Below are 27,155 nucleotides of genomic sequence, written 5' to 3' on the forward strand. Positions count from 1 at the left end.
TGTGATCATACATTCTTTTAGCTAAAGACTTTGGGCCTGATTCTGATTGCTCTCACTAGATTTACCTTAGTGCATTTCCACTGACTTAATATGAGTTATTCTTGATTTACATCAAGGTAAATGAGAACAGAATGCAACCTTCATTGTTGAAAACTCTCCTTTGCTGATCCTGCTGAGATCTGAATCACAATATTGATGCTATAAATCACCCTATCTCAGTGATGCCAGGCAAAGAGGGCATGTTACTTGGTGACTGAGATAAACAGCTGTACCTTAGGAAGGCAAAAATATATTGTATTGAGGTTTTTAAGGCCTGCTGTGAATTAAGAAAATGATCTATTGCTACCAAAGATGAAATCTCTCCAGTATGAATTTGAGGGAAAACTTCTACAATGAAGCTTACTTCTCTCACAGAGAGAGACTGAAGGGCAGTGATCATCTCTGAACTTATAGGAGGGCAGAGAGTGTACAGAAAGCACAAATTATTGCGCATGTTTTTTGCTATGCACTTGGACCAAGACTTGGCCAAGGCAATAAAATAACAGAAATATGAAATGAGCAGCACTGGAACAAGTCAGAACAGATTTGAAGAGGAACTTCGAATGATAAAAGATGCTGATCTGATACATTGAACCACTACAGAGCAGTTTGACTACCTTTACTCAAGTTCAGCAATGGAACTCCTTACAGAGTAAGGTGCTATTCATTGTGATTAAGAGTGTCCCTAGACACAAGTCTAGAACTATAAACTACACATTTATGAAAGTTGTAATGGAATTTGGTAACTGTCTGATTAGCACACGTTTGAAAAAAGTCTGTTCAAATTTGTGACAATTTTACATCAGCAAAGTTGAAAAGTGAACCAGTGACTTAAATAATTTGGAACAGAGAAATTGTAAATGTAGAGAAAAGAAGCAGAATTGATCCTTATAAAAAACAACACTGGATTATGAGACACAGACATCCTACAAGATGCACAAAGAAAATAGTTTTGCTTGGCCATATATTTTTCCATATGGACATACTTTAGAATTGATACCAACAAATAAATCATATGCCAGGGAATACCCTAACAGATAATTAAGACAGAAGCAACAGCTAGATCTTACATAACTTTTTCCCTACTTCACAGAGCACTAGTATCCCTCCATTCCCAGACCTACAGCCAGACAGAGGTAGTGAGAGAATGGCCACATTACACATACACACAAAGCCTCATCCTTCAGTCTGTCCTGGCACAACTCCCTTTGAATTTAAATGGGAGTTTTCCTGGTATGAAGATTGCAGGATTCAGGATTGAGCAATCTGTTTGCTATAGGTTATTGCTGTCCCTTGTTACCCTTCCTAACAAACAATCACTCATAACCAGACTGGGACCAAATTGTGAGGCTATGAAGTGAAGTAAGACACCCTCTGCCACCATTTAGACCAGGGTTTCTCAAACTGTGGGTCAGTACCCAAACTGGGTCATCAGAATGTTTCAAAGGGTCACGTGGCAGTTCCTGTGGCTCCTATTCCCCAGGGCTGGCTGGGCTCACCCCCCTTCTCCAGGCACTGCAACCTTTGGGGTCCCAGCGCCATTCAAGTTTAGGATAGCCTGGATGATGGGAGTCCAGGCATAGGCACTGACTCCGTGGGTGCTTCAGGGCTGGAGCACCCATGCGGAAAAAATGGTGGATGCTGAGCACCCACCGGCAACCCCCCTAACAGAACCACCCCCTACCCCCATCTCCTCCTGCCCGCTGGTGGGCCCTGCTGATCAGCACCTCCTCCGCCCTCCCTGCACCTCCTGCTCACTGCAATCTGTTGTTTTGCAGCATGCAGGAAGCTGGGGGAGCGAGGGGGGAGGAGCAGCAAGAATGTGGCGCACTTGGGGGAGGAGCACAGAAAGGGGTGGGAAGAAGAGGGGCGGGGTGGAGTGGTGGCAAGAAGAGGCAGGGTGGAGGCAGGGCAAGGGTGGGAAGAGGCGGGTGGGGGTGGGGCCTTGGGGGAAGGGGTGGAGTGGGGGCGGCACCTAGGGCAGAGCTGGGGGCCGAGCAACCCCAGGCACTTTGGAAAGTCGGCACCTGTGAGTCCAGGTGGCCAAATTCCACTGAGTGGCACTGCAACCCCATGAGCCAGGTCAGAACCCCACTCACAAATTTGGTCCAGTCAGGTGGGTGGGGCCAAAGTTTAGCGGGACTGCAAATCCGGAGCCAAGAGCCAAGCCCAGACAGTTCCACAGCACAGGAACTGCAGAAGCCACCGGTGTGGGGTGAATACTAGGCAGGACACAACCCCAGGAGGGGGGCAGCCCTCCAGGGCACAAAGACATGGGTGGGTCTCAGGGTGAGAATGCCACTCCACCCCCTGACTCACCTCAGTGGGCCACCCAGACTGTCTGGGTTAGGGGGGCACAGCCCAAAACACTGGGGAGCATGTGACCCCACGTGTCCTCCCTGCACATGTCACCTCTGGTAGGGAAGGAAATATGCTTGCTCGTCCCAGGCGCTAAAATGCCAATCTGCCACAGGGCCTCCATGCCAGACTATTTACTGGGTTGTGACAGGCCATAAACATTTATAAATGGGTCCTGAGCCAGAAAAGTTTGAGAGCAACTGATTTAGATGATGATCTCTGCATCTCAGCTGAAGTGATCGGAGAGAGCAAGGATTAAAACAGAGTGATTCACAAAATCATATTAATCTCCCTGAAATTTTGTTTGGGAGAACATAAATAGAAAAACATCCTATTTTGATATTTTTGGAATAAAATGTTTTGATTTTTCCTTTCAAAACAACTTTGTTTCCATTTAAGAAAAATGTATAATATACAATTTTTGAAATGTCAAAATCAAAACAAAATATTTTGTTTCACCCAAAATGATTTATTTTTTAAATTTTCTTTCAGACTATTTTAAAATGTGTGGGTTTTGTTCCAAATGGTGACAAAAACAAATATTGAAATCTCGAAATCTTCCACAAAATGGATTTTCAATTTTATGCCCAGCTCTAGTATACAATAGTGCTATTGTAGAGATGCAAAATCTCATGACCTTCTTTTATCTTTTAAAATAATTTGTCCAAGAGATAAAAATATATTTATATTCACTAGGCCTGTCTGGAACCAATTAGTACTGTACTAGCTAGTGCCAGAATTAACCGGTTGTATGCCAAGAATAAGCATGAAAATGCAGAAAATTACACTTTGTACTTTTCTCATTTAGTTAACAAGAAAATACTGTGGAAAGATGCCAACTTTTTTTTAAATTAGTCCGATCATCTAGTGTATTTAATTTTTTAAAGAAAAAATAATTGAATTTACACTAAAGAATTCGGCATTTCTCATTTTAATAGGCTCAGTTCTGTCCTTTCTTATATCAAGGGTATATGTGGTTTCTATATAATTTGATCAAGAAATAGCATTACCTGGTTCTGCCATTCAGTTTGTATAAGATTTTGGAGAACATCATGAGAGATGTACCATGTGCACATAAGGGGTACGTCTACACTTACCTCCAGGTCCGACGGCAGGCAATCGATGTTCTGGGATCGATTTATCGCGTCTTGTCTAGACGCGATAAATCGATCCCGGATCGATCCCGGAAGTGCTCGCTGTCGACGCCGGTACTCCAGCTCGGCGAGAGGAGTACGCGGCATCGACGGGGGAGCCTGCCTGCATCATCTGGACCCGCGGTAAGTTCGGACTAAGGTACTTCGAATTCAGCTACGTTATTAACGTAGCTGAATTTGCGTACCTTAGTCCGAAGTGGGGGGGTAGTGTGGACCAGGCCAAGGTGAAGAAAGGGAAGAGTTAACGACATTACATATCCAGAGGGGAATAAAGCAAGGAAGTGGGTCAGATGTCAGGGCTGGGGCATGGGCAACCTGGCCTAGGGGTTAGCATTAGGCATGGACTGACGGTCCAGAAGCCAATTACCAGGAATCAGGCTGGGTTGGAACACCAGGAGATCAGAATCGGGAGAAACCAGAGGGCAGGGATCAAGAATCAGTTATCAAGTGTCAGGCCAAGTCAGGATACCAGCAGGTCAGGCTCAGAAGGCAGAAACAGGTAAACACCAGTGGCCAATGGCAGGATGAATCCCACTTGTACAGACAATTTCCTGTTTCCTCCTCTGGCTTAAATAGGGGCTGCAGCCCAATCAGGACCCTTGGAGCTCTCCCAATCAGTGTGTAGAGGCAGATCATGTGTCCCAGTTAGGCTTCATGGACCTTAGGCCTAGCTGCTGTCTGTGAGCTGCCAGATGGAGAATTGGAGGGTGATGAATCCACAGAATTAGGGTTGAAGGCCCATGGGGCCTGACATCAGGCAGATCAAGATGTGTGTATTTTTTCTTCCCTTTTTTTTCTGCTATTTTTTTAATCCTGAGAAAATATGCTGTGCTGTTCAAAATAAAGATGTGTCAGTAATTTTTAATTGACTCGATCAGCACTTCTCAGAGTCCCTCTGTTGAGAATGACAAAAGGGGTGCCAATTAACACTAATTTGGATGTGCCCATTAGGAACTAGGCTGTAATCATCCATTAATTTCACAAAAGAACCTGAACAGTTATTAGATGTTAACAATCTTTGGTCACTACTAAACTTAACTAGATTTTAATTGATGACCTAGAGGTGAAAGGCTCTCTACTAATGGTAATCTTCCAAACAAACCAGTCCTACAGGAGTTAACTTTTCCGATTCTGCTGAGGAAACAATAATTTCCTGTTACCGTAAGCTAGTCAAACTTAGCGTGCAACATGTGGCTCATTGTGTGATACGGTAAAACTGTGTCCTTGGCCACATTTTTTAAATGATGTAAATAATGGTGGTCAGAAAATGGGTGTAAGCGGTAAAATAATGTAATTAGCATCATTTTCTCATCCTTATGTGTGCAAAATGGGTACAACTTACATATCATGAGGGCGGAAAGGTGGGGTGGTGGATAATCTTATCAGAAGTCATATGGCTTCAACTTTACCAATTCTTTCAAAATATACCCGCACCGTGGGACTGACTCTGCAGTCTATTTTAATAAGACTTTTATTGACTTTAAAAGGAGTTTTGCCTGAGCAAAGTGTTCGGCATTGGGCCCAGAATTCCTTCACACAGCAAACAAAGTGTTCTTTTGGAACTGTCTGATGTTATCACATAAGAGATTAGAAAAGGGAAAAGATGTGTGTGAATAAAAATCAGACAGAAATAATCTTAATTTGCATAAAACCTTAATAGTGGATTTTATCTAATTTGGGTCAGATCAAAGAGGGACAAAATATAAATGAAAGAAAAGAAGCAAAATTCTTCCCTGGTGCAAACACTGCTCTTTTCATTGGCATTAAATCAGGGATGAGTTTGGTTTAAGAAATTCAGTACAGACTATAAAAGAAATATTTCCAGCATTACCGCCAGTTATGTGGAATTGCCTTGTACTCAGGATTGTTAACAAGGAAGCTGGAGGATTATTTCAAACTAAACACAGTAAGTGAAATAAACATTAATGTGTCAAATGCTGCACTCAGATTTCTTATATCCCTATATGTCTTATATCCATTTCATTCCCATTGTTGGACAAGACAATGAATTGGGAAAGAAACAAAGCAGCTTATGTTTTTTAATTATGAAAATTATTTGATTAGAAGTGTGACATCTAACACTGCAAAGATGTTTTTCAAGTGAAACACAGAAAGACAATGCTTTCTCAAAAACATAACATGGATAGTGAGAACAAACTGCTCTCCACTCCATTGCATTAACAATATACTTAGAATTCTGACAGCAGCTTCTTTAATGATAACTTTAAAGCAGCACTACCTTATAGGACTAGAAGACACATCAGGGTCATGAGCGGTCACCTGACCAATCACAGAGTTAATAGCAGCATTTTCATGCACTTCCAGTAGATAAGTAGGTGATGAAAAGACTGGTGGTTCATCAGCATCCTCCACTACAATTTTTACTGTTGCTGTATCCTTGAATGGTCCTCCACTGATGAAGCGAGGATCAATATGAACGTTGGCTGCTTCTACCTTCAGAGTATAGGATTTTTTGGTCTCAAAGTCCAGGGGCTGTTAAGAATGACAAAGATAAATGACTTGCACTAATGACCAGAGAAGCCAGAACAAATAAATATAATGCTGATGGATGAAAGTTACATGCATTTAAGTACATTCACTGAGTTTTCATGCAATCACTTCCCATTCCCTGAAATCCAACCTGTAAATTATCTGGGCATTTATTGATATGTTTAGTATTTAGCCTCAGTGAAAGCAGTCCCTCGTCCTTTTTTCTTCTGCATTATTTCACTAGAAATTCACAATGATATATTCTCTCTCATGAATTTTACGATCATAATTTCATGTTAGATTCACGATAAAATTTTACTGGTGATTACCTGATGTGCATGCATTTAATCAGTGTTAGTTGGAGATAAGGAGAAATCTTATACAAGCTCCAGGTGGAATAAATATATTATTATTTTTTAGAACAGCATGAAAAATGTAAAGAACTAGCAATTATTGTTCTTTAGGCAGAAGAGGCATTATGCAGAGTAATTTAGAGATAATCATATAAAAAGTATTTTAATATTACTACACCTCAAATAACTCTTTGCATCAGTATTTATAGGGATAAAAGAGGCAGATCTCGCTCAGGAATTTCTTATAACTACTGCTGTATCCTTCTTTAATTTCAGACAGATAAACATGGAGCCAATTACTCTAATCCACCAATGTAACTTCACCATCATTCCCATAGTTTTTGATATTTTACTGCTGTACATCAAAATGTAAGATTTGGAAAAAAATGTTATTGATGTAAAGAAATGAGTCATATAGTAAAAAACAAGTCTATGATATCTTCAAATGTGAGAATTTATGAGCATCTAAGATTCAGGTCTGCAGTTTCATGCACATCTGCGTCAGTATATTCACAATATAATTCTCATGTCTCAGAATGATTCAAATTTCAAAAACGCAAATTTGCTAAGCTTTGAAAGATTTGCATGACAATGTTCAATGGAAAAAAGAAAAGGACAGAGAAGTCTCAAATCTGCAATGCAAATACAAACAAGAACACAAGCAGGCATTACAAAAGTCTTTCAGGAACTCTCTGAAAGCTTTAAATATATATTCTTACTTTGAAAAATTGTGTTGATTTTTAGATATGAATCCAGCTCTAATTGGACTTTGCTTTTTCGCAACAATTTCTAGTAAACATGACAAGCACTTGCTTCTCTGTCTACTCAGAAATTACTAAGCTTTTGTACTTATGAATAGGTGATTGTAGATCAGCATATTCACAATTTGCCAATCACACCTTCTGTATCATTTTTAGCAATTTCAAATTCTTCATGATAATGACTGCATCCCATAGAATTTGTCACACCTAGTCCCCAGAGTACCATATTCAAAATTTATTCTACATTGTCTAAAATGTGATGAATTTAAAACTGCAGGGGGATGGGGAGAAATAAAAGAAGAAAAGAAAGAAACCCCCACATCTTTGGTGAATGTCTCCTTACATATATTTTCTGCTACAGAGAACAAAAGTGGTTATTGCTGTCAGGATGAATATGCGAAACAACAGTATGTTAGAGGCTCAGTTATGAAATAATTGGTGAGGGAAACAGGGCAAAAGGCTAATTGCTTTAGTTTGTAAAGTAGGCCCACAGCATACAATAATTAACAGAGTATAGGAGCCTGTATCATGTCTTTAACCTGTGGAAAAGAGAATCTAAAGCACAGATGCATACATAGTTTTTCTTTTCTTTATATATTTCTTATGAATAGGTCTGCACTGTAAAAGTATATTAAACCATTTTCATTCTGAACTTTTTAATTTAATAACAGCCACAAAGTTGAATGTTAACTATCTATTCATATTGGATTCTTATTTTCCAGCTAGAATGTCATGTGGAAATTTATTATATTTGTTTAATTACAAAAGACTATTAGAGTGCTTTATGGTAGGCATGAAATTCAAACACTTTCATGATCACTTTTATAATGTTATAATTTATAGTCAGGTTTCTAAAAGACCTGAGTTTTGCCATTGACTTCAGTGGGACCAGGATTTCACCCCAGATGTCTTCTGTATGTACATGGCTAGATGGGTGCCTCTTCAGATAGGCAAGTACACAACCCTCCATGTTGTATACAAACATGCAGTAAATACACACACAAAAAGGAGTAGTGGACCTGCAGCTTTACCTTGGGCCTGAATTTCCCACCCTTACTCATGCTGAGTACTTCCTTATGCCATGAGTAGGTCCACTTAGATCACTACTCATGGAGTAAAGTGGTGTTCTACATGAGTAGGGGTGGCAGAATTTGGTTTCTCTGGATTACAGATACTTTATTACTCAATAAATACTCATGAAATTATATATTAACTGATCAGGATTCAACTAGCCAGACAGCTGGCCAAATACCATAAAAAGATATTTGACCAATGGCGAAACTGAATAATTGTACATGGATGAAAGTTAATTTTACACAGTTGTCATTTACCTTTCTCAGTCTAATAATACCATCCTGAGTCTGAACATCTGATGTGATTTCAAATATATCCATTCCATCTCCTTCAATGATGTCATAGGATGATTTAGCATTTTCTCCAATATCCAGGTCATTTGCTTTAACCCTTCCTATTGGCTCCCCAAGAGCAATGTCTTCCGTTACTGAGAAGTGATACAGACCTTACAAACAAGAGGAAAAGACTAAACATTAAGCCTGATTCTAGTTTCCCTTTCAAGCTCTTTATTCATCTCTGTTTCCCCAAAGTAAATGCTTGAGATGTGCAACCGATACAAACCACATTTAAACAAATTATTTACTTAAAGCTGCATAATGTGCTCCATACAGGGGAATGCTCTGTTGACTTGATGTGAATGTTCTTCTTTTCACTTACTATATTATCCCATCTCCTGCCTGCGGGGATGTTCAGTGTTGCCAAACATAAAATATTAAGCTATTTTCAGCACAGAAAGATGCAATGTGTAATTTACTGCAAGGCACTTTTGAACTTACCTTTGTATTTACAGACTTGTAGACCATTTTTGATAAAATCCAATTACTAAACTTCAGCTTGTGCCCTGCAGCAAACTGATCAGATACACTGAAGATGTCTCTTGTGACTTAAAATCTTCACTGCTCTGTTGACCATAAACTTTACCTTCTACTACTTTCTGGTCAGAATCTAATTGGTCTGTATATTTTCTTCTGTGAGGTAGAAAACTCACTAATTAGGAGAGAGGCAGGAAATGTCCCCCAACTCATGTTTCAAAGGAAATAATACCTACTTCATAATGAGGGATTACCATCTTTACAATTTTGCCAAGGGATGACTTAATCCCAATGGAAAGCTCTATATGTGCCCTGCATTGTGTGAAAATTCAGTAATTGTATTTTATTTCTTATTTTAATCAGTTACGGTACTTCAGACACCTTTATATTCAAATGGGATTTATTTAAAGGAGATGCAAAGTCTGTTTTTATTGAAATTCCATGTTTTATCCCTCAGATTACTAGTTTGTTAAGAAGAGAATCAAAACACACATTTTGATGAAATATATTCCTGGCTTTAGCAAAGACCTGGAGGCCAGCAGATGCATACAAAGCATGCATGGCCTCTGCTTTCTGAAATCCTCTACAGATGGCCTAATTATTGCAGCTTCTTAATAATCTCTACCCATTGTAGCTACAGGTAAGGGCTGAGCATGTCACCTTCAGGACTGTTTGTTAGTTGAAAGAATACAAGCTTTGCAGATAAGTATGTTACAAACATCCTGTGGTAGAGGATCTGGACCTGTTCTTTCCATTCCCTCTCAATGAGAGTTTGCTCCACCACAGTGTGTAATTTTTAGCCTAATATGCTGCTTTTTGTTTTCTGAAACCATGATTTGCTGATGAAAAGCTTGCTAGTGTAACTAATAAGTGTATTAACTACACTGACACCATTCAAAACTGAGTAAGAAAAGGGGCAAATATACAAAATACATAAATATATACATTGGATATCAAAAAGCATATATACATAATCTGCCCTAAAATTCACTGGATTCCTTCCCAAATTTTTCCTCTTCATTTTACACCAACTCTCTCTAGAGTAGTTCTTCTCTTTTGATGTCATTAACATTTGTGTCACTGTGTTTACTGTATAAAACTGACATTTGTATGGGGCAGGAAAGTAACAGCAGTTTAATCTATAATTTATTTTTTCTTTCATGTTTCCCAGGCTGAAGACATAATTTGGAGATCATTGAGAATCCTCAAACACATAAAAGCTCAGAAACAATGAGCAGCCATAGCAATCAGTTTCCTCCAGAGACTAAATTATGTATTCATGATTTATACTGCTGTCCACACATCATGGTTTGTCTCTCTACACAGTTGATTGAAATTCTTTAAGGAGGTATTTTTTCTCTGATTTACAAAGAAGATATACAGAATTAACATTTATTTTTCCACATTGTTGACTAATGGATAAAAATAGTCCCTAAGACTTATGAAGAGGTCTGCCATGACATCATAGTTCAGACTGTGACCAGCAGTCCATTCTAAGCTTATTTTAAAGCATTCTAACTTTTCACAGCAGTGAGCTGTTCTTCTGAATATAATCTTATGGTAAACTGTTGGGTTAAAAACGTCAATGTTTTATAAAATGCCTCTAAAATGATTTCAAAGAGAGCACAGAAGTAGTGAAAGTTCATCTTTTTCATTTCTAAAACCCGGGAGGCTCTTTCAAATCTAACCATAAACGCACATTTGTGTCCTGCCTGGAAACAATAAACCGATAAAACACACTGGGTTCATTACAATTTATTGTGAAAGCAGCATGTATTACATCTTATGAATTTCCATTTCATTCTGGTAAGGCTCCATTGTAAGCATGATCCTTTCTTATTTTGGCTTACCAGGCAAATGCAAACTGTGCTTTAACAAAGGTGTCCTAACAAGTGTCAAAGAATTGAACGATGATTGTATAAGATTAGAGCCATGACTAATCTGCAATATTAGCCAGCCTGGCTATGAATACTCACTTCTAAAAGGCCATATTGACGATAGTGTCCAGATACAATATTTAACAATGTGCATCCTCTTTATAAGGGGTTTCTTTTTCTTTTATTGCTTTATATAAATAAAAAAGAAATATCTATATATGAATTTTTGCACTGATGAAACGTGCTGGACATTACAACCTGGTCTGTATTTATGTTTAGATCTGAAAGAGTGTTAGTCCACATTAATTGTCCACCTAGTTGGTACATCACAAGGAGTGGTGGTGCAGGCTTCCTCATACTGCCCTGTCAATGTATTTCAAAATCCAAAGCTGGAGAGACCACATGGAGATACATGTGAGGAGTTTATAGGGTAAAAGTACATCTTAGGTCTTATCTACTCTACGGGGGGAGATGGATCTAAGTTACACAACTTCAGCTACGTGAATAACGTAGCTGAAATTGAAGTACCTAGATCTACTTACCGCAGGGTCCACACTACGCTATGTCGACTGGAGACGCTCTCCGGTCGACTCCCCTTGCGCTTCTCATTCAGGAGGAGTACAGGAGTCGACGGGAGAGTGATCTGTGGTCAATTTAGCAGGTCTTCTCTACACCCGCTAAATTGACTGCCAATGCATCAATCACCGCGCGTCGATCCCCCGGTAAGTGTTGACAAGCACTTAGTCTCCATATCCATTCAGTCCTTGATCTCCAGGCTGATACTCCCAACAAGACAAGACAATCAGTACCAGCTATGTAATGATTTTCTGATCTGCTCATCTGTTTCCTAGGTCCGGGACAGACCCTATCAGATCATTTCATATTGGCATTAAAGCCCTTTGACAAAGGTATGACTAATTCTGATGTAAGTACAAAAGCTAGGTATCTGGCCAAAGTAGCCCTATAGTTACAGATTTAGAACTACTGTACATTGCACATATACAAAATAAATGTCTCTGCATTATGGTGATACAGCTCATATATTAGCTTCATTTATAGATGTTTGCATCGTTAAGGGACATGTCACCTTACATTGTATAACACTGATGCACAAGGCCACGTGACACAATGTGATGTGAAGTAAGAAACTCAGGGATTTCATCATATAATATAACAGGAGAAATAAGGGGGGGAAAGATTGTGCATTCAGTACTTATCACTTATAGACCTCACTGAAATTAGGTATTAAAATAACTTTGTTCAGAAGTAACCCCTTATAGCTGCTTACTTATTTTATTATATTTTCTTCCTCTGCCTCCACTTATATGTGTCTATCCTAAACTCTAGGGATTAAATTTACTCTGTGTAGGGGTCTGGCATAAGACACTATTTAAATCCTCAAAAAAGTGGAAAGTGGCGCTTAAAATGGTACATAGGTATCTCCATTTTGATGGGATGAATTTCACCTTGGACACACAAATAATTTGCTTTAAAATCACATATGTAGAGAAGTATAGATGACCCAATGTCAACATTAAAATATTTCCCAGCCCTAACTTGCCACCCACTTAACCCCTCAGAAAAAAGCCTGGATGATTAGATAAGATTACACATTAGAGGAATATATTCTATCATGACATTAAAATACACTATTCCAAATAAAATCAAACCAGTTATGTTCCTTTTTTTAAACTTTGAAACAGATTAAAAAGCACTGCAGAGAAGCTCAGCAGGATGCCAAATCATTTTAACCTAACCCAGCAAGACATGCATTGGAACCATAGCAGTAAATATGGATTTTGAATTAAAGGTCAACAATTAACTAGACTCATAATTTAAAAAAATATATTTTCTCCTTTCATACTCAGTCAAACCTTTATTTCTTTTATCAACTATGTATGTCTTTTAAAACTAGTATTACTGTACCTACCTTCACATAAGGCAGGAATGCATTTAAAAGTAACTAGTACCTTAGAAACAACAACACAATAAACACATTTTCCCCTCCTCCTTCTGCATGTGTGTGTGTGTTTGCTCATCAATGTACACCTCTACCCCTATATAACGCTGTCCTCGGGAGCCAAAAAATCGTACCGTGTTATAGGTGAAACTGCGTTATAGGTGAAACCGCGTTATATCGAACTTGCTTTGATCCGCCGGAGTGCGCAGCCCCCCCCGGAGCATTGCTTTACCACATTATATCTGAATTTGTGTTATATCGGGTCGTGTTATATCGCGGTAGAAGTGTATATGGGCACAACTCTCTTTCCAAAAGCCCTTAATCAGTCAGTGATCCAGGTTACTTTATATAGCGCTTGCCGCGTTATATCAAACTTGCTTTGATCCGCCGGAGTGCGCAGCCCCGCCCCCGGAGCATTGCTTTACCACATTATATCTGAATTTGTGTTATATCGGGTCGTGTTATATCGCGGTAGAAGTGTATATGGGCACAACTCTCTTTCCAAAAGCTCTTAATCAGTCAGTGATCCAGGTTACTTTATATAGCGCTTGCTACATTTCTGCAGTAAGCAAATGCAATATAATGTTATAATACAAAGAGGTGCACTACATACTCAATCAGGAAAACATGCACACTTACTCTGTGCAAATTTGGGAGGGTTGTCATTAACATCAGTGAGTGTAATTGTCACTGTTGTGGTTCCAGACAGTCCGCCCATATGTCCACCCATATCCTTTGCTTGGATGACCACAAAGTATTCTTCTTTGGCTTCCCTGTCCATGTTAGGGAGGGCAGTTTTAATTATAGCTGGGGGGGAAAAGAAGGGGGAGGGAATCATGAGGATGGTTAGATTCATACCCAATTTACAATAAAGAAAAGAAAAGAAAAATACATGGTTAAGAACAGAGAAACTTTTTCATGTCATTTCTATTTAGGCAAATATCAGTATAAAAAGTGTACTCTTATCTGCCCAGTTGAAGTTGGCACTTGTTGATACTAGGGCGGAAAGAACTTGCAGATGTCCAGAAAAGTGTATGAGAGGTCTTCTGCCTTTTATCTCATTAAAAATACAATGAAATTACAAACCAGCAGAGCAAAATCAATCAAACCTCTGATATATTTTCATTTCTACAACTTACTTTCTGACATAAACTTAGATTCTTTCCCCATTGAGGTCAATAGAAGTTCTGCCGTTAACTTCACAAACAGGAGCAAGTTACATAGTGCAAACAGAGCTTTTTTCAGAACTCCATAATCCAACAATTTCATAGATTTCAAAGCCAAAAGGGCCATTTTTTAATCTGACCTCATGCACAGCACAGGTGATGGAACCTCCCACTGTAATTCCTGCATCAAACCCATAACTTCTGTTTGAGCTATAGACTATCTTTGAGAAAGATCTCCAATAGAGGGCCCCAACCAGCAGTCATTCATGTAGTCCTTGCTCAGGCAGAGCTCCCATTGCAAGTGTAGGGCAAGATTGGGTTCATATATCTAAGAGGGTTTTGATGAAGTGAAACAGCTTTGTGATTCTCAAAAGTGTGATTTGGAACTCTGAAAACAATATGGTTAATGGCCAAACTAAAAATCCTATCTTGCAAGGAGATCCATGCAGGTAGACTCCTCCCCCGGTCCTTCACCCCACCATAAAGCCCCATTAAAATCACGGTGCCTACATGATTCTCATTGCTGTATTGGGACCTGCAATGGGAAAAAAATAAACCTACACAAAATTAAAGACCAAGATCATGCTTACAACAGCTGCAATATCATGCTATGCCTTGAAATTCACAACTTACAATCATATAGAACAGGCATCATTTAAAAAAAAATAATTAGCCACATCACCACCCTTAAATTACTGCCATATTCACAGCATTCACTATACTTAGAATGGGAAATACAACACCAAATATGCAGTAGCAAATTCAGCCATGTCCACCATAACAAAAAGAACCCCTATAACGGGAGCCTCTATAAATGTTAAATCAAAATACACTATAAAGTAGTTTCTCTGGGAAGGTTCCTCCCTGCCCCATTAATCCTGGTTTTGAATCATACTTTTTAATGAAATCATCTGTCTGTGAAAAGAGAGCAAGGAGTTCAAGTTACTGAATCATCTTAGTAGTAAGTGAAGCGTAAGAGTGCCATGGGAAATCTAATCCACCAGTGCAGTGGTCTTTTTAAACCACGATGCTCTAGGGCTCTTATCAGGCATAGGAAAGAATGTCTCTTTCTAAGGGCCCATATTTCCAGAGCTCTCAGCTGCAGGATACTGCTTATGTGGAAACACTTACACTAACTCTGTAAGAGCTCAGGATTCATTTTTGTTTTAAAAGGGCTGCAATTATAACACATGGCATAAAAATAGAGTCACATGACAGATCACACATCTGTTTTCATTATCTTTTAACAAAATATTTATTTTGATTATGTGCTAATCTAAGAATTGCTTGGGTTATGTTATCTGATCATCAAGATTTCTTTAAAACAAAATCACTGGATGATTTACCTATTGGGAATAGTACAATCCCGGAGCCTTCAAAAGCCTCCTGCTCTGACATGAAGGCTGATTTCCATTAATAAGAATGAGCTCTGGGGAAAAAGATACTCTTTTCTGGCAGGGGAGCAGGAAGGCTGAGGCTCCAGGATTATATGTATCCAGATATTTACAGTAAATATTATGGACCAAATTTGAAATAGAAGTATGCAGCTAGTCGAGACTGGATGTTTTACTAAAAGATCTGCTCCAGAAGTTTTTTTGGGGGGAAGTTCTATGGCTTGTGTTATACAGGAGGTCAGACTAGATGATCTGGCCTTGGAATCTATGAACCCTGCCAACGTCAATGGATTGCATTTGTTTATACCAGCTCTGAATTTTTGCCCCATATCTATCCCAATTAGAGAGGGGCCTGATTCAGAACTCTGAATTCAATTATCCTTGAACTTCAGTGGTGGCTGGAATTCAAACCCAGAGCTAAATGTTATGGCTGAATATATGGCTAAACCAAAACCATAATGGTGGGGGAAGAGGAGGCATTCTTATAAATAATGAATACACTACCCTGCAGTAATCACATAGATCATTGCAGTAGTACTATTATAAGCTACAGTGTTGTCAAGAGCTAATCGTGATTTTCTAACTAAATATTTAGTCAAAACTGAAATAGTTCAAGGGAAAGGGTCTGTTTAGATGACTCTCCTGATTCAAAAATAAAATAAAAAAAACCTGAAAATTGTCAAGATTGGATGTTTTGATATTTTGGAAACAAAAAATGTTTTAAAATGAGTTGTGTTTCAGATTTGAGTTAATTTATACTAAAAAGATTACAAATATGAAAAATGAAACATTTTGAAATTATCAAAACAAAACATTTCCATTGACCCAATCTATTTTCCCCCCAGGATTCCTGGTTCATGAAAATTTGAGATTTAGACTTTTTGTGACGATTTGGGAAAACATCTCAAAATCTCTGACAAGATGGTAAAACTGTTTCCCACCCAATTCTGTTGTGGACCATTATTCTAAAATAGTGTGGGTTTTCTTAATATAATATAATCAGAATTTTGCCCTATGTTGACATGGGGCAGTCCTAAATTATATAACACATTAGGGAGTGGGTGGGTTCTTAATACTGCATGTTCGTATTAGTGTTACAGTGTTATAAGGGGTGTGTGGGTCTTGAAAATCACCAACAACTGTATTATGTAATTTCTGGACAGCCCCTACGTTCTGAATCAAATCCATCCCTAGTTCCTAAACCTTGCAAATCAAAAGGGCAGGATCTGAATTCTTATCTCTGTTTTTCAACTCAGATCCATCTCTCTGATGGCAATGCTAACCAGCTGCAGTAAGTGGGATTAGGAAATGGTTAATAAAATCGAATCTTTCCTCATAAGTGTTAGAACAATAGCCCTGCAGCACTATGTACTCATATTGTAACTGCTATTTTTACTGCTAGAACCAGCAGCAACCTATCATCAGGGAACATAAATTGTCCTTGTTACTCAGGCAAAAAGTCCTATTGACATCCATTGGAATTCTACGTGCTGAATAAGGGTCAATTGTGGTCCACTGCTTGAAAGAAAAGAGGGAGCAGAAAACCCACTGAAGGAAATGGAAAATAATTTCTGAGAGACACAAAGTACACTAAATATGTCACAGGTGAAAAGAGCAGGGCCTTTTACTGCACGGGGAATTCCCACTGAACTCAATGGCAGCTCTCTCAAAAACAGCCAGTAAGTTACAACTGACACACATTTGGTTACAGGGCCAGATTCTATTCCTTTATTCATGCTTAATAGAACTTTATGCCATAAACACCTCTCTTGAAATCAGTGGGACCACTCATGAAGTAAGATTCTACTAATCTTGAGTAAAGATATCAGAAATATGGTCCATTATGAGTTTTTTCTCATATTAGGCCTGATCCAAAGATCATTAAAGCCAACCCTCTGCATTGACTTCAATCAGTTTTGGATCAGGCCCACTATGAAAAAGACATTGATTATTGAATTTTCTTGGGATAATTCTCACTCACACTGTTTTCCTTCTTACTCACACAGTTAATCCAGATTTCTGGCACCTATTTCCATTTGTTTCTGATTGCATGAAATTGACAACACTGTGTTTGTGAAATTGACAACAAGGGGTGTTGTGGGGTGGAGATTTAAATACTCCAAAAACTTTCTATACCATAATAAAGGTTCCAAGTTTCTGATTTTTAAAGCATGAGATTTCATTTTGCTGTGTTACCAACACAACCATGTCATTTCAATGATTTTAGACATATCCCAACATGAAGTCTCAGTTCATAAACCTTTTGCCATGGGCTGCAAGTCACAGACAAAGCTCAATCTCAATTTGAAACAAAATAAAAAGGTAAAAAGAAAAAGTTAATTGCCTCTGTTACTATCACCAGGTCTGAAGGTTCTGTAACATCAAACAAGTCTGAATTACAAGGGTTTACTGTCACCACCACTACTGCTATGCTCAATATCAATGATATGCTGTCCAGCAAAAGAACAGAAGTGTCAGTATCTGCTAACAACCAGATTAATGAACACAAAAGTCCCCCCTCCCCCCTTTTTCTGCATCCTCAGCTAAATAAGTAATGTGATTAAGACAGGTGAAGATAAGAGTTGAACACAGAGGGTTTCAGCACTGTCACTGAAACTTATTTATTCTTTCACCTCAAACACTGTATCGATCTTCAAGCTCTAGTCACAGGAATTACTCAAACTTGCAAACTTCTCTTAGAAAGCAATTGAAGCTCACCTAATATTAGTGCTAATGCACTCCTTAGCACAATTAAGAGCCTGTTCATTCAACCTACTCGATCCCAACTCAACTCAGGAAAAAACCTTGAATAAATAATCTTTGCAATATGCCCTGAAATGTGGGTTCTGAAGAACCAAAATGGGAAAGGACTAAGTCCCAGAGTAAAGAATTTATGGCAGATAGAGACATAAACTAACAGAGAGTAGAAAAAAATTATGAGAGTGGCTTAAAGCTAGGGAGAAGAATAGTAAAGGCTGTGTCAATGAGCTTTTAGAGAATATTTCAGAGAGTCTAGCTCTGAGAGGAGAGCTTTTTTAGACTGTAGTCAATAAATAGATATCTAAAAAGATATCCTATCTATGGAATCTATCTTCAAAGACAGAGAAAAGAAAGGAAATGTGCTGACAAGCAAAAAAATAAAAAAAATAAAATCAAGGGGTAAACCACACTTTAAAGTCTCCCGGAAAAATGTCCTCAGTATAGGAATCACAATGTTTAGGCTATGTTACTTTCCCTAAACAGCTATTGGTGTCACACTGCTCCATAGCAAATAAAACAGCTGCAGGATGGGATTTTCTTTTACAGTGGCCCTAAATGCATTCACTGAGCAATTTGCACAATCTGCCTCACGACTTGAATCAGTTAATATACATCTCTGTGGACTACTTTCAGAAACCTGTTTGGAAGAGCGTACAGTGTCTGACACTGGAAAAGATCAGGGAATAAGAACTGAGGCATCAGAGGCTGCAGATAGTGAGGAGGAGGAGGAGGAGCAAGCAGCACAAAAGTACTTGAGCATTTTTTTTCCCTTTCCCACTCTTTCTATTCTCTTTTTTAAATGTCTGTTAATATAGTTCTATAAAACAATACACAGCAGTGCATATGTGGAGAAGTAGCAAAACACAAGCAAACACTTTACAAAACCAACTTGGAATGGTTCATTATCTCACCAATACACCACCTCCCAAGTGATCTCCTGTGTCTCATATTCCAATGGAGAAATTTCTGCCATATCTGTTGAAAGTAGGATATCAGAATTTTTCAGTTTTCTAAAGATCAGTCTCTGAGGGATGTACAGTTATGTCTGTTTTGTCTCCATCCTAATGCTAAGATCTTGGCACAGATTTTTACTTCTATGTGTAGTAGTAATTTAGGACCTGATCCAACTCAATGGGAGTCTTTCAAAATTTTCAGTAAGGGAGGTTTGATTGAGCCCTGAGGCCTGATCCTGCAAGATCCTGAGCCATGTACCTACATGGAGCCCCACAGACTTCTACAGACCTCTAAGCAGCACAGGGACTCTGCCCTCTTGGAGTCACTTGTGGGATCTGGGCCAAGGTCTCAGTGCTCATACAAACTAGTGGGATTCTACATTTCTTGAACACAAAAGAAATTATAGCCTTGTTAAGATGTGTGCAAAACTTTCCCTCAGATTCCATTAGGACTAAACTTCATATTGGTTTCAATAATTTTAATAACATTTAGCTATCAAACTATCCTCCCTGGATATTTACCTACTTTTAAGTGCTCTCTTGGATATTTGTTGTATGTTTGTTTTAGTTTATAACAAGAGAAGGAACTTTCAATGTTGTCTTTATCAGGATCTGCTAATTTTACTCTAATTCTCTCTCTCTGTGTGTATATATATATATATTCATTAAATAGTAGCATTGAGTTACGAGCTTGTTTAAGCTTCAAATGAAAGAGGGTACAATTCTACTTGCTTGCTAAACAAACATTTTAAATCTCTTAAGACCTTAAGTGTTGGCAACTCTATAAGAACCTAGAAACTGCTGTACTTTATTTTTCTAGATCTACCACATTTTGAATATTTTTTGTGACTGCTTACGTACTAGGCTTCCTTTTAAATAGACCTTGCAGGTCTCCCATTGTGTATGAATTAACAGCATCTACGTTTTCTGCCATATATGCATCTCTCTGTCATTTAATAAAATCTTTTGAGATAGAAGCTGGTATGTTTTAGTAGACCCTATCTGGGTTTCATAGTTATGGGGGAAATGCTCTTTTCATCTAAGGTACACACAAAATGTGAGAATAGATGTGATGGTTTTATGAGTGCAAAATGAAGATGAACATTTTGCACTGCATATCACATATGTAAACCCTGCATCCTTAGGATTTCATTTTATTTCTAATAGTACTCTGTCTCACTATAATTCCCCTTGATATTGCAGGAAGAAGGACCATACCATGCACTGAATGAGGCAGGGATCCTGTGGAAAAAAATAGTAGGCAGGTTATTTGCTAGGATCATCTGGGTGCATCTCACCAAATCAATTTGCTGCTATCGCAGAGACCTCATGCACTGGTATGCCTCGGTCCCTCCTATTCTCTGCCTGCGGTACACAGTGGTTTAGTCTCCTAAAGTCTGAATACTTCGGTCTAATCCAGATAATTGGGATCAATACAGGTGTAACTGAATGGGATTAGTAACCTCTGATGTGCAAAAGGTCAGACTAGATCAGGGGTCGGCAACGTTTGGCATGCGGCTCGCCAGGGTAAGCACCCTGGCGGGCCAGGAAGCGGCGCAAGTGAGGGATGTGCTGGCCGCGGCTTCCCACCGCCCCCATTGGCCCAGGACGGCGAACTGCGGCGAGTGGGGACCGCGATCGGCCGAACCTGCCACGTCAGCAGGTAAATAAACTGGCCCGGCCCGCTAGGGTGCTTACCCTGGCGAGCCGCGTGCCAAACGTTGCCGACCCCTGGACTAGATGATCTGGTGGTCCCTCTGGCCTTAAACGTTATGGTTATTTGGAATTAAAAACTTTGTATCATAATGCATATACGCAAGGGGGCCAGAATAAGGTTGCACAAGAAACCTTATATTCAGGTATTTCCGAACTTTTCGCTGCTTGACTTTGCAACCTTGATGTTCTTTTAATGTAGATGTTTGAATATATTATAGAAGTAATTACACTTGCTATAGAGATTGGCTGAGCCAGTGGGGTTCTCTCGATGGGTCTTCAGTGACTCAGCCCTCTGGCCAAGCCGCATACGCTGTCTTCCCTTCTGGATATACAGTCACAAGTTCTTATCATGGTACTGGTATGGGGCCATAGCTCTTAGTCTTCTTCATAGAGGCACTGCCTTCTTCAACCACCCAGCTGGGGCCCGTCTCAGTACCCTCAGCTGCTGTCCTTTTCAGAAGCCCTCCCTGGGCTCAGTCTGCAACCAGACCAGCAGGGCCCATCTCGGTATCCTTGTCTGGTCTAGCCGGGTTCTGCGCTCAGTCCCCTGGACTCAGCCTGCCTGCACTGACCTTTCCTTGGTTCTGCTGCTCGTCCAGCCAGTCAGGAACCCGGTCTTTGGCAGTCTTCCCTGGGCTTGGATCTGTCTGGTGAGCTCTCTGCAGTGACCTGTCTGCAGTCCTGCTGTTCATCTAGCCAGCCTGGCACTGGGTACTCCCTCATCGAGCTCCACACAGCAGCTGAAGGCTCTGTTCTGATGCTTGCCTTTTATCTGGCCCTTCTGGCCCTTTACTGGTCGCTCCAGCAGCCCCTTCTCTGCAGCCACTCTAGGCTGCCTGGAGGACTTCTCAGTGCTCTATTCTGGGGCAGGGTGACACAGGGCCATGAGAAATCCGGATCTAGTCCATCCTGCCACACAGGGGTCGTCAATAGGTGGATTTCAGGCCAAATCCAGAGCACCAGATGCTTTTGAACTGACTGTGACATCTTTTTATTCTCTTATTATTATTATCATCATCATTATTGTTATTGCGGTGTGAAAAATGTTTCTCTGGAGTCTGGACCTTGACTATACCTTGACAAAAAATAATTAATTCTATCAAAGTAAAAAATTAATCAGACAGATATATCAAAAGTCTATGCTTCATACTTCATATCAAGAAGATACCTCAGTCTAAAATAATCCACTAGCATTGTGATGTGATATAGGTATTGATCTGCAGTGTTAGAAGTACCAATATTATTACTACTGGGTAAATTCTAGAATCAGAAATCATCCCTTTAGAGTCCAGACTCCTCTGTTCATAATTCATTCCTCTTTTCCAACCAGAAATCATTGTAATTATTTTCAAACCTCCACAGTGGTTAAATCTTTTCCTTATGAATATGAAAAAGCAACTCTTCTCTTGTTGTTATCAAGGGGCCCGATCCTACAGCTTTTACTCACAAGAATTACCCTTTTGACTCTCAAATGAAAACAAGGACTGCAGAATTTAGCCCCAGGGCTGCAGCACAAGCAATCTCTCTGCAAAAGACTCTCCCTACTGGGTCATCACCAAGACAACTCACAGGATCTACTAAGGACAGTTAGCCTTATAAATGCCTTAACGCATCTCCTAAGGATAGAGGGAGCTTAGTATACAGTGACAGGAAAAACTGCACACTTGCTTTGAAAATGTGGCCTTCTGAATGCATCTTCAGCACTGCTTCTAGCACTGTCAAACAAAAAATAATCCTATTTAGTGAAGCCAAAAATGAATCATTGCTCCCTAGATTTTAAAACAGGAACCAGATTCTGACTGGACACACCGATGATTTAAATGGAGGTACTCCACAGTTACACCAATATAATTGTGATCAGAACCTGGCCTGACATTTTCCATTCAAACTCTAGGAAGAGCAAGAAGAGAGGGCTGGGAAGAGTCTCTGTTCGAGGCATGACAGACTTGCCCCACACCAGTGTAGATTCAAAGATAACGACACTGGAAAATTCCTCTTGAGCGATCTAGTCCAGCAATAGTCGGTAGGAGAGGTGAAAAAAGGTAGTATTCGGCTCAACCCCACTTATGCTGTGCCAATAATCTATGCGTGGCTAACAATCTTAAGGGATCTACTAAACTATCAGCTATAAGTCTGTCAACAGCTCTAACATTGAAATTGTCACCATTGGGGTTCAGATTTTAACAGCCCTTGTTGATAAATGAGGGTTAGTTTCACTTATTTTAGAACTAAGGGGCCAAATTCTGCTTTCAGCTGGAGCTGGGTGAAATTTTTCAGATGAATAGTTTATTTGCCAAAAAAACAGTTTTGGTTGACCTGAAACTGTTCACAAATTTGACATGAATTCACCAAATACTCTCAGACAATTTCCGCCCCCCCCCCCCCGCTAGATTCACAAGTGGACTTAGGTGTCATTCACAAAACAGAGAAGAAGATGGTGATGATCCTCCATTTTAACAACCAGCCCAGTGGCTAGGCTACTCACTTGGGACACATATGGGAGAACAAGGTTCAATGCTCCGCTTTGCCTGAAGTGGAGCAGGGATTTGAACTTGGGTGTCCCAGGTGACAGCCCTATTCACTGAGCAATAGGGTATTTAGAGGTAAGTCTTTCTCAGGGCTTGTCTACAACTTACAGGGGGATCGACGCATGGCAGTCAATGAGTCAGCAGTAGATTTAGTGGGTCTAGTGAAGACCCACTAAACCAACTGCAGATTGCTCTCCTGTCAACTCCTGTACTCTACCGGATCGAGAAGAGTAAGGGGAGTCGACGGGAGGGTGTCTCCCATCGACATTGCAGAGTGTGAACCCTGCGATAAATAGATCTAAGCTACATTGACTTCAGTTATGCTAATCACGTAACTCAAATTGCGTAGCTTAGATCGACTTTTCCTTGTAGTGTAGACAAGGCCTCAGTCTCTCCTGTTCAAGCTGTTCTACTTTGTATATAATATTTGAATAGTCTTTCGGCCAGAGAGAAATGGAATTGAACTCGAATCTCCCACATCCCAGATGAATGCCTTAACCACTGGGCTAAAAGTTGTACATGGGAAACAACCCCCTTCTCTAGCTAGTATGTGAATCTAGCCCTTTAAAAACGCTAGGAAACCAAATGTTTTGGGTGGAACAAAATGTTTTATTTGACCCAAAATTGACTTATTCAATTAACTGAAAATTCCAAAAGTGTTTGGATTCAGTTTGAGTTCAACCTTTTTTCTTTTCAATTTTTCAGAACTGCTGGCAAAGCACCCCCACCCCCACCCCAAAAAATCAGTTATTCACCCAGATATACTCTCATTTACATAGGTGCAAATCCTATTATTTTCAACAGGTGTTACACCTATTTAACAGAATAGAATTTAAACCACAGGTTCACTCTGTCTGCATGCTTATTAAGACAGCACAACATTCAGTCTCATTCAATACACAATCAAAAGAGCTAGAAAGTTACAAAAAAAGTATTTTAAATGAAAGCTTAAATCTGCAATAACTAGTGCGGCTCCCACAGCAGCATTAGCTGGTAAAGTGAGCCACAGAGCCATGGCTCAATCAAAGCCCAGAAGAACACAGAGCAGCTTCTCCCTCTGTACTAATCCCACTAGGGTTTAATTCTAAACTATTTAGAAAGCCTCTAGAGAAAATGGTTCATCTCCCTTCCTAGGCAGTTCATTACACAGCTCCAAATTGCATTTCTTGTATCAAAGCTCAATTTTTCCCATCTCTCTTTCTAGTCTGAGGCTGTTACCTCTCCATTTTACCACACATAATTACAATAATAGTCCCTTCCCCTCCCTCTTATTAACACCTGTCTAATATTTGTGCAATGATTTCATATCCTCCCTTAATCACATTTGAATCAGTTTATACAAATTAAGTCCAGTCAATCTCTCATCACATCATATTCTTTCATCACTCTCACCTTAGTTGGCCACCTATGAACTTTCTCCAGTTTTTCCGATAGCCTTTTTATAATGAAGAGCCTTATATCTGCTTGCAGTACTCCTAGGGCATTTTTCTTAAGGCTATATAGAATGTAGCATTTATTAATAAACTAGGTAATAAAATAGACAGAGGAAATCAATTGTGCCGGAAATGTTTGGAATGTATTTTATCCTGTTTATGATATTTTGTTTGTACTCTGTTCCAAGCACGGTTGTGAAATGAGAGGGAGCACATAAAGACTGAAGATCAGATAATCAGAGTTAAAATACAAAACTCAAATATGCCTGTTTGCAGGTGCAATTTCTACCATTAGATTGATTTACTCATGTATGTTCCAGCTTGAGAGCCATCAGGTATCTCAACTTCAGCAATATGGCCCTGGAAGAGAGGTCAGACCAAGTCCCAAACCATTTAGGCCTTTGTAGCTTAAAACCAGACACCTTGAATTCCACCTAGAAACTCACGGTGAGAAGCACATCACACAGTGATTGCTCCCATTCAAATCAGTAGGCAGTGGCTTCAATTCAGCCTTTGCTATGCTCACCAGAAATTAATGGGAGCAGTCAATGGCTAAGATACTTCTCAACACAAGTAACAGTGGCGGGATATAGCTTTTATTTTGTAGACTTCCAACATGAGTTAGTCATGGAGGTCATGTGTGTGATATGAAATCTGTCAACTCTCACTTGGATTTGTTTCCTACAGATGTCCAAAACGTCTGTGTCATGGAAACTCTTCAGTCACTAACAAACAGGGCTGAATTCAAGTCAATGGCCTAGGTGTGAAAGTCTCCATATTCCTCTGACAATTGACCTCAGCTCTCTAGATCTCCTGGTTTGCATGTTTTTATCTCAGTTTTATTGAATCTGTGCTGCTTGTAGTACCATAGCACAGACATTTCCTACATCGATAGAAGGGGCTTTTCCATCACTGTAGTTAATCCATCTCTCCAAGTGTTAGTAAAAATCCTTCCGTTGACCTAGCCATGTCTACCCCAGGGATTAGGTCGTCCCAACTGCAGCACTCAGGGCACAAAATTTTTCATGGCTCTGAGCCACATACCTAGGTTGATCTAATTTTTCAGTGTAGACAGGGCCCCAGCGAGCAGTTCCAAGGCAGCCTCTTTTAAAATGTAAAACATTTACGGCTTTATAAACAATCAGGGTTTCCGTTTGAATAATATACTGTGCCTTCTAGTATAATAAAGCAATATGTTAAACTGCAGCCTTCATGAAACTTTATTTCAAAGACAGTGTAGGAGTTACAGAATTTTAGTAAGTTCATATGAAATGTAAATAAGTCAGACAGTTGAAAATGTATTTTCTCTGACACCTCTATATTGTAGAACACGGTGTCACTTCAGATTATGTTCCATTATGATAATCATATTGTAAAACTGACTGTTGTGATTTAATATCCTAGGAAAAGCTGAAAAATGAGAACTATTCTTGAGCTTCTTCTTGGGGAAAAAATTGCAGCATGAATGTAAGTGTGTGAGTTATTTGAGAATAAATGCAATTTGCATACCTTTATAAATAATATCAGAATCCTGTCTTAATACCGAACATTGGAAAAATTAAGCCATAGCTCCATATCTGTCTGACATGCTATAGTTATGATTTACGGAAGTTACAGTTATTTAGTCCAGTGAGAATAACATCACTAATTTGGTGTCATAACTTGGTATCATACAAAATCTTCATTTTTTAAAATTTTTATTTTTCCTCTCTAACTTATGAATTAACAGCCCCGTTAAAACTCATCTGTAGAAGAAACCATGCAAGTGGAAGGTGGAGAGAATTATATCCAGAAAGTATTCTCCTCAAACTGTGACAATGACATTTAATGGAAAGATAATTACTGGATTACTTTCTGGGATGTGCACTATAACATATATAGCAGAGTTTGAAAATCATAACTTGAGAAATACTACATGTATATGCATTTTTCATAAAAGGTAATAGGAAATGACTGTTTTAAGCATGGGTCCTCTACCAATACTTGTGACTGTACATGCCGCTACACAGAAGTGTGCCAAACAAACTGAAAACCACTGTCAGAGTCTTAACTAAGGATCTGACTCAACAAGATCCTGTAGCCCATTTATGGCAGCTAGGCAGGTGCAAAGAGGAAGCAAGGCAGCCCTAAGGCTCCCCAAAGAATAACCCCAGGCACAGCAGGCCTCTACAGTGTACCCCAGGCGAAGAGCCAGGTCTCCCCATGCTTAACCATCTCTGCTGCGGTATTCCGGGGCTGGGCTGGGCCAGAGGAAGAAGGAAGCAGGAGATGATGTGGCTAGGGAAGGTCCTATCAGTTCTATGCTTTTCTAATAACTATAGGGGTCA

At 39.5% G+C, this 27,155-nt stretch overlaps 1 protein-coding gene across 1 annotated transcript in view; it reads right to left on the reverse strand.

Moving 5' to 3' along the window:
* Nucleotides 1-27,155, reverse strand: part of CDH8 (cadherin 8) — a 178,100-nt gene that overhangs the window by 73,560 nt on the left and 77,385 nt on the right. Inside the window, exons 4-6 of the mRNA XM_065416681.1 lie at nt 13,518-13,685; nt 8,487-8,674; nt 5,791-6,044 (exon numbers count right to left, since the gene is read on the reverse strand). Of these exons, the coding sequence (XP_065272753.1) occupies nt 5,791-6,044; nt 8,487-8,674; nt 13,518-13,685 (610 nt within the window). The remainder of the gene's footprint in view (nt 1-5,790; nt 6,045-8,486; nt 8,675-13,517; nt 13,686-27,155) is intronic.

The sequence above is a fragment of the Emys orbicularis genome, chromosome 14, assembly GCF_028017835.1.
Source record: "Emys orbicularis isolate rEmyOrb1 chromosome 14, rEmyOrb1.hap1, whole genome shotgun sequence".
NCBI classification, from domain to species: Eukaryota; Metazoa; Chordata; order Testudines; family Emydidae; genus Emys; species Emys orbicularis.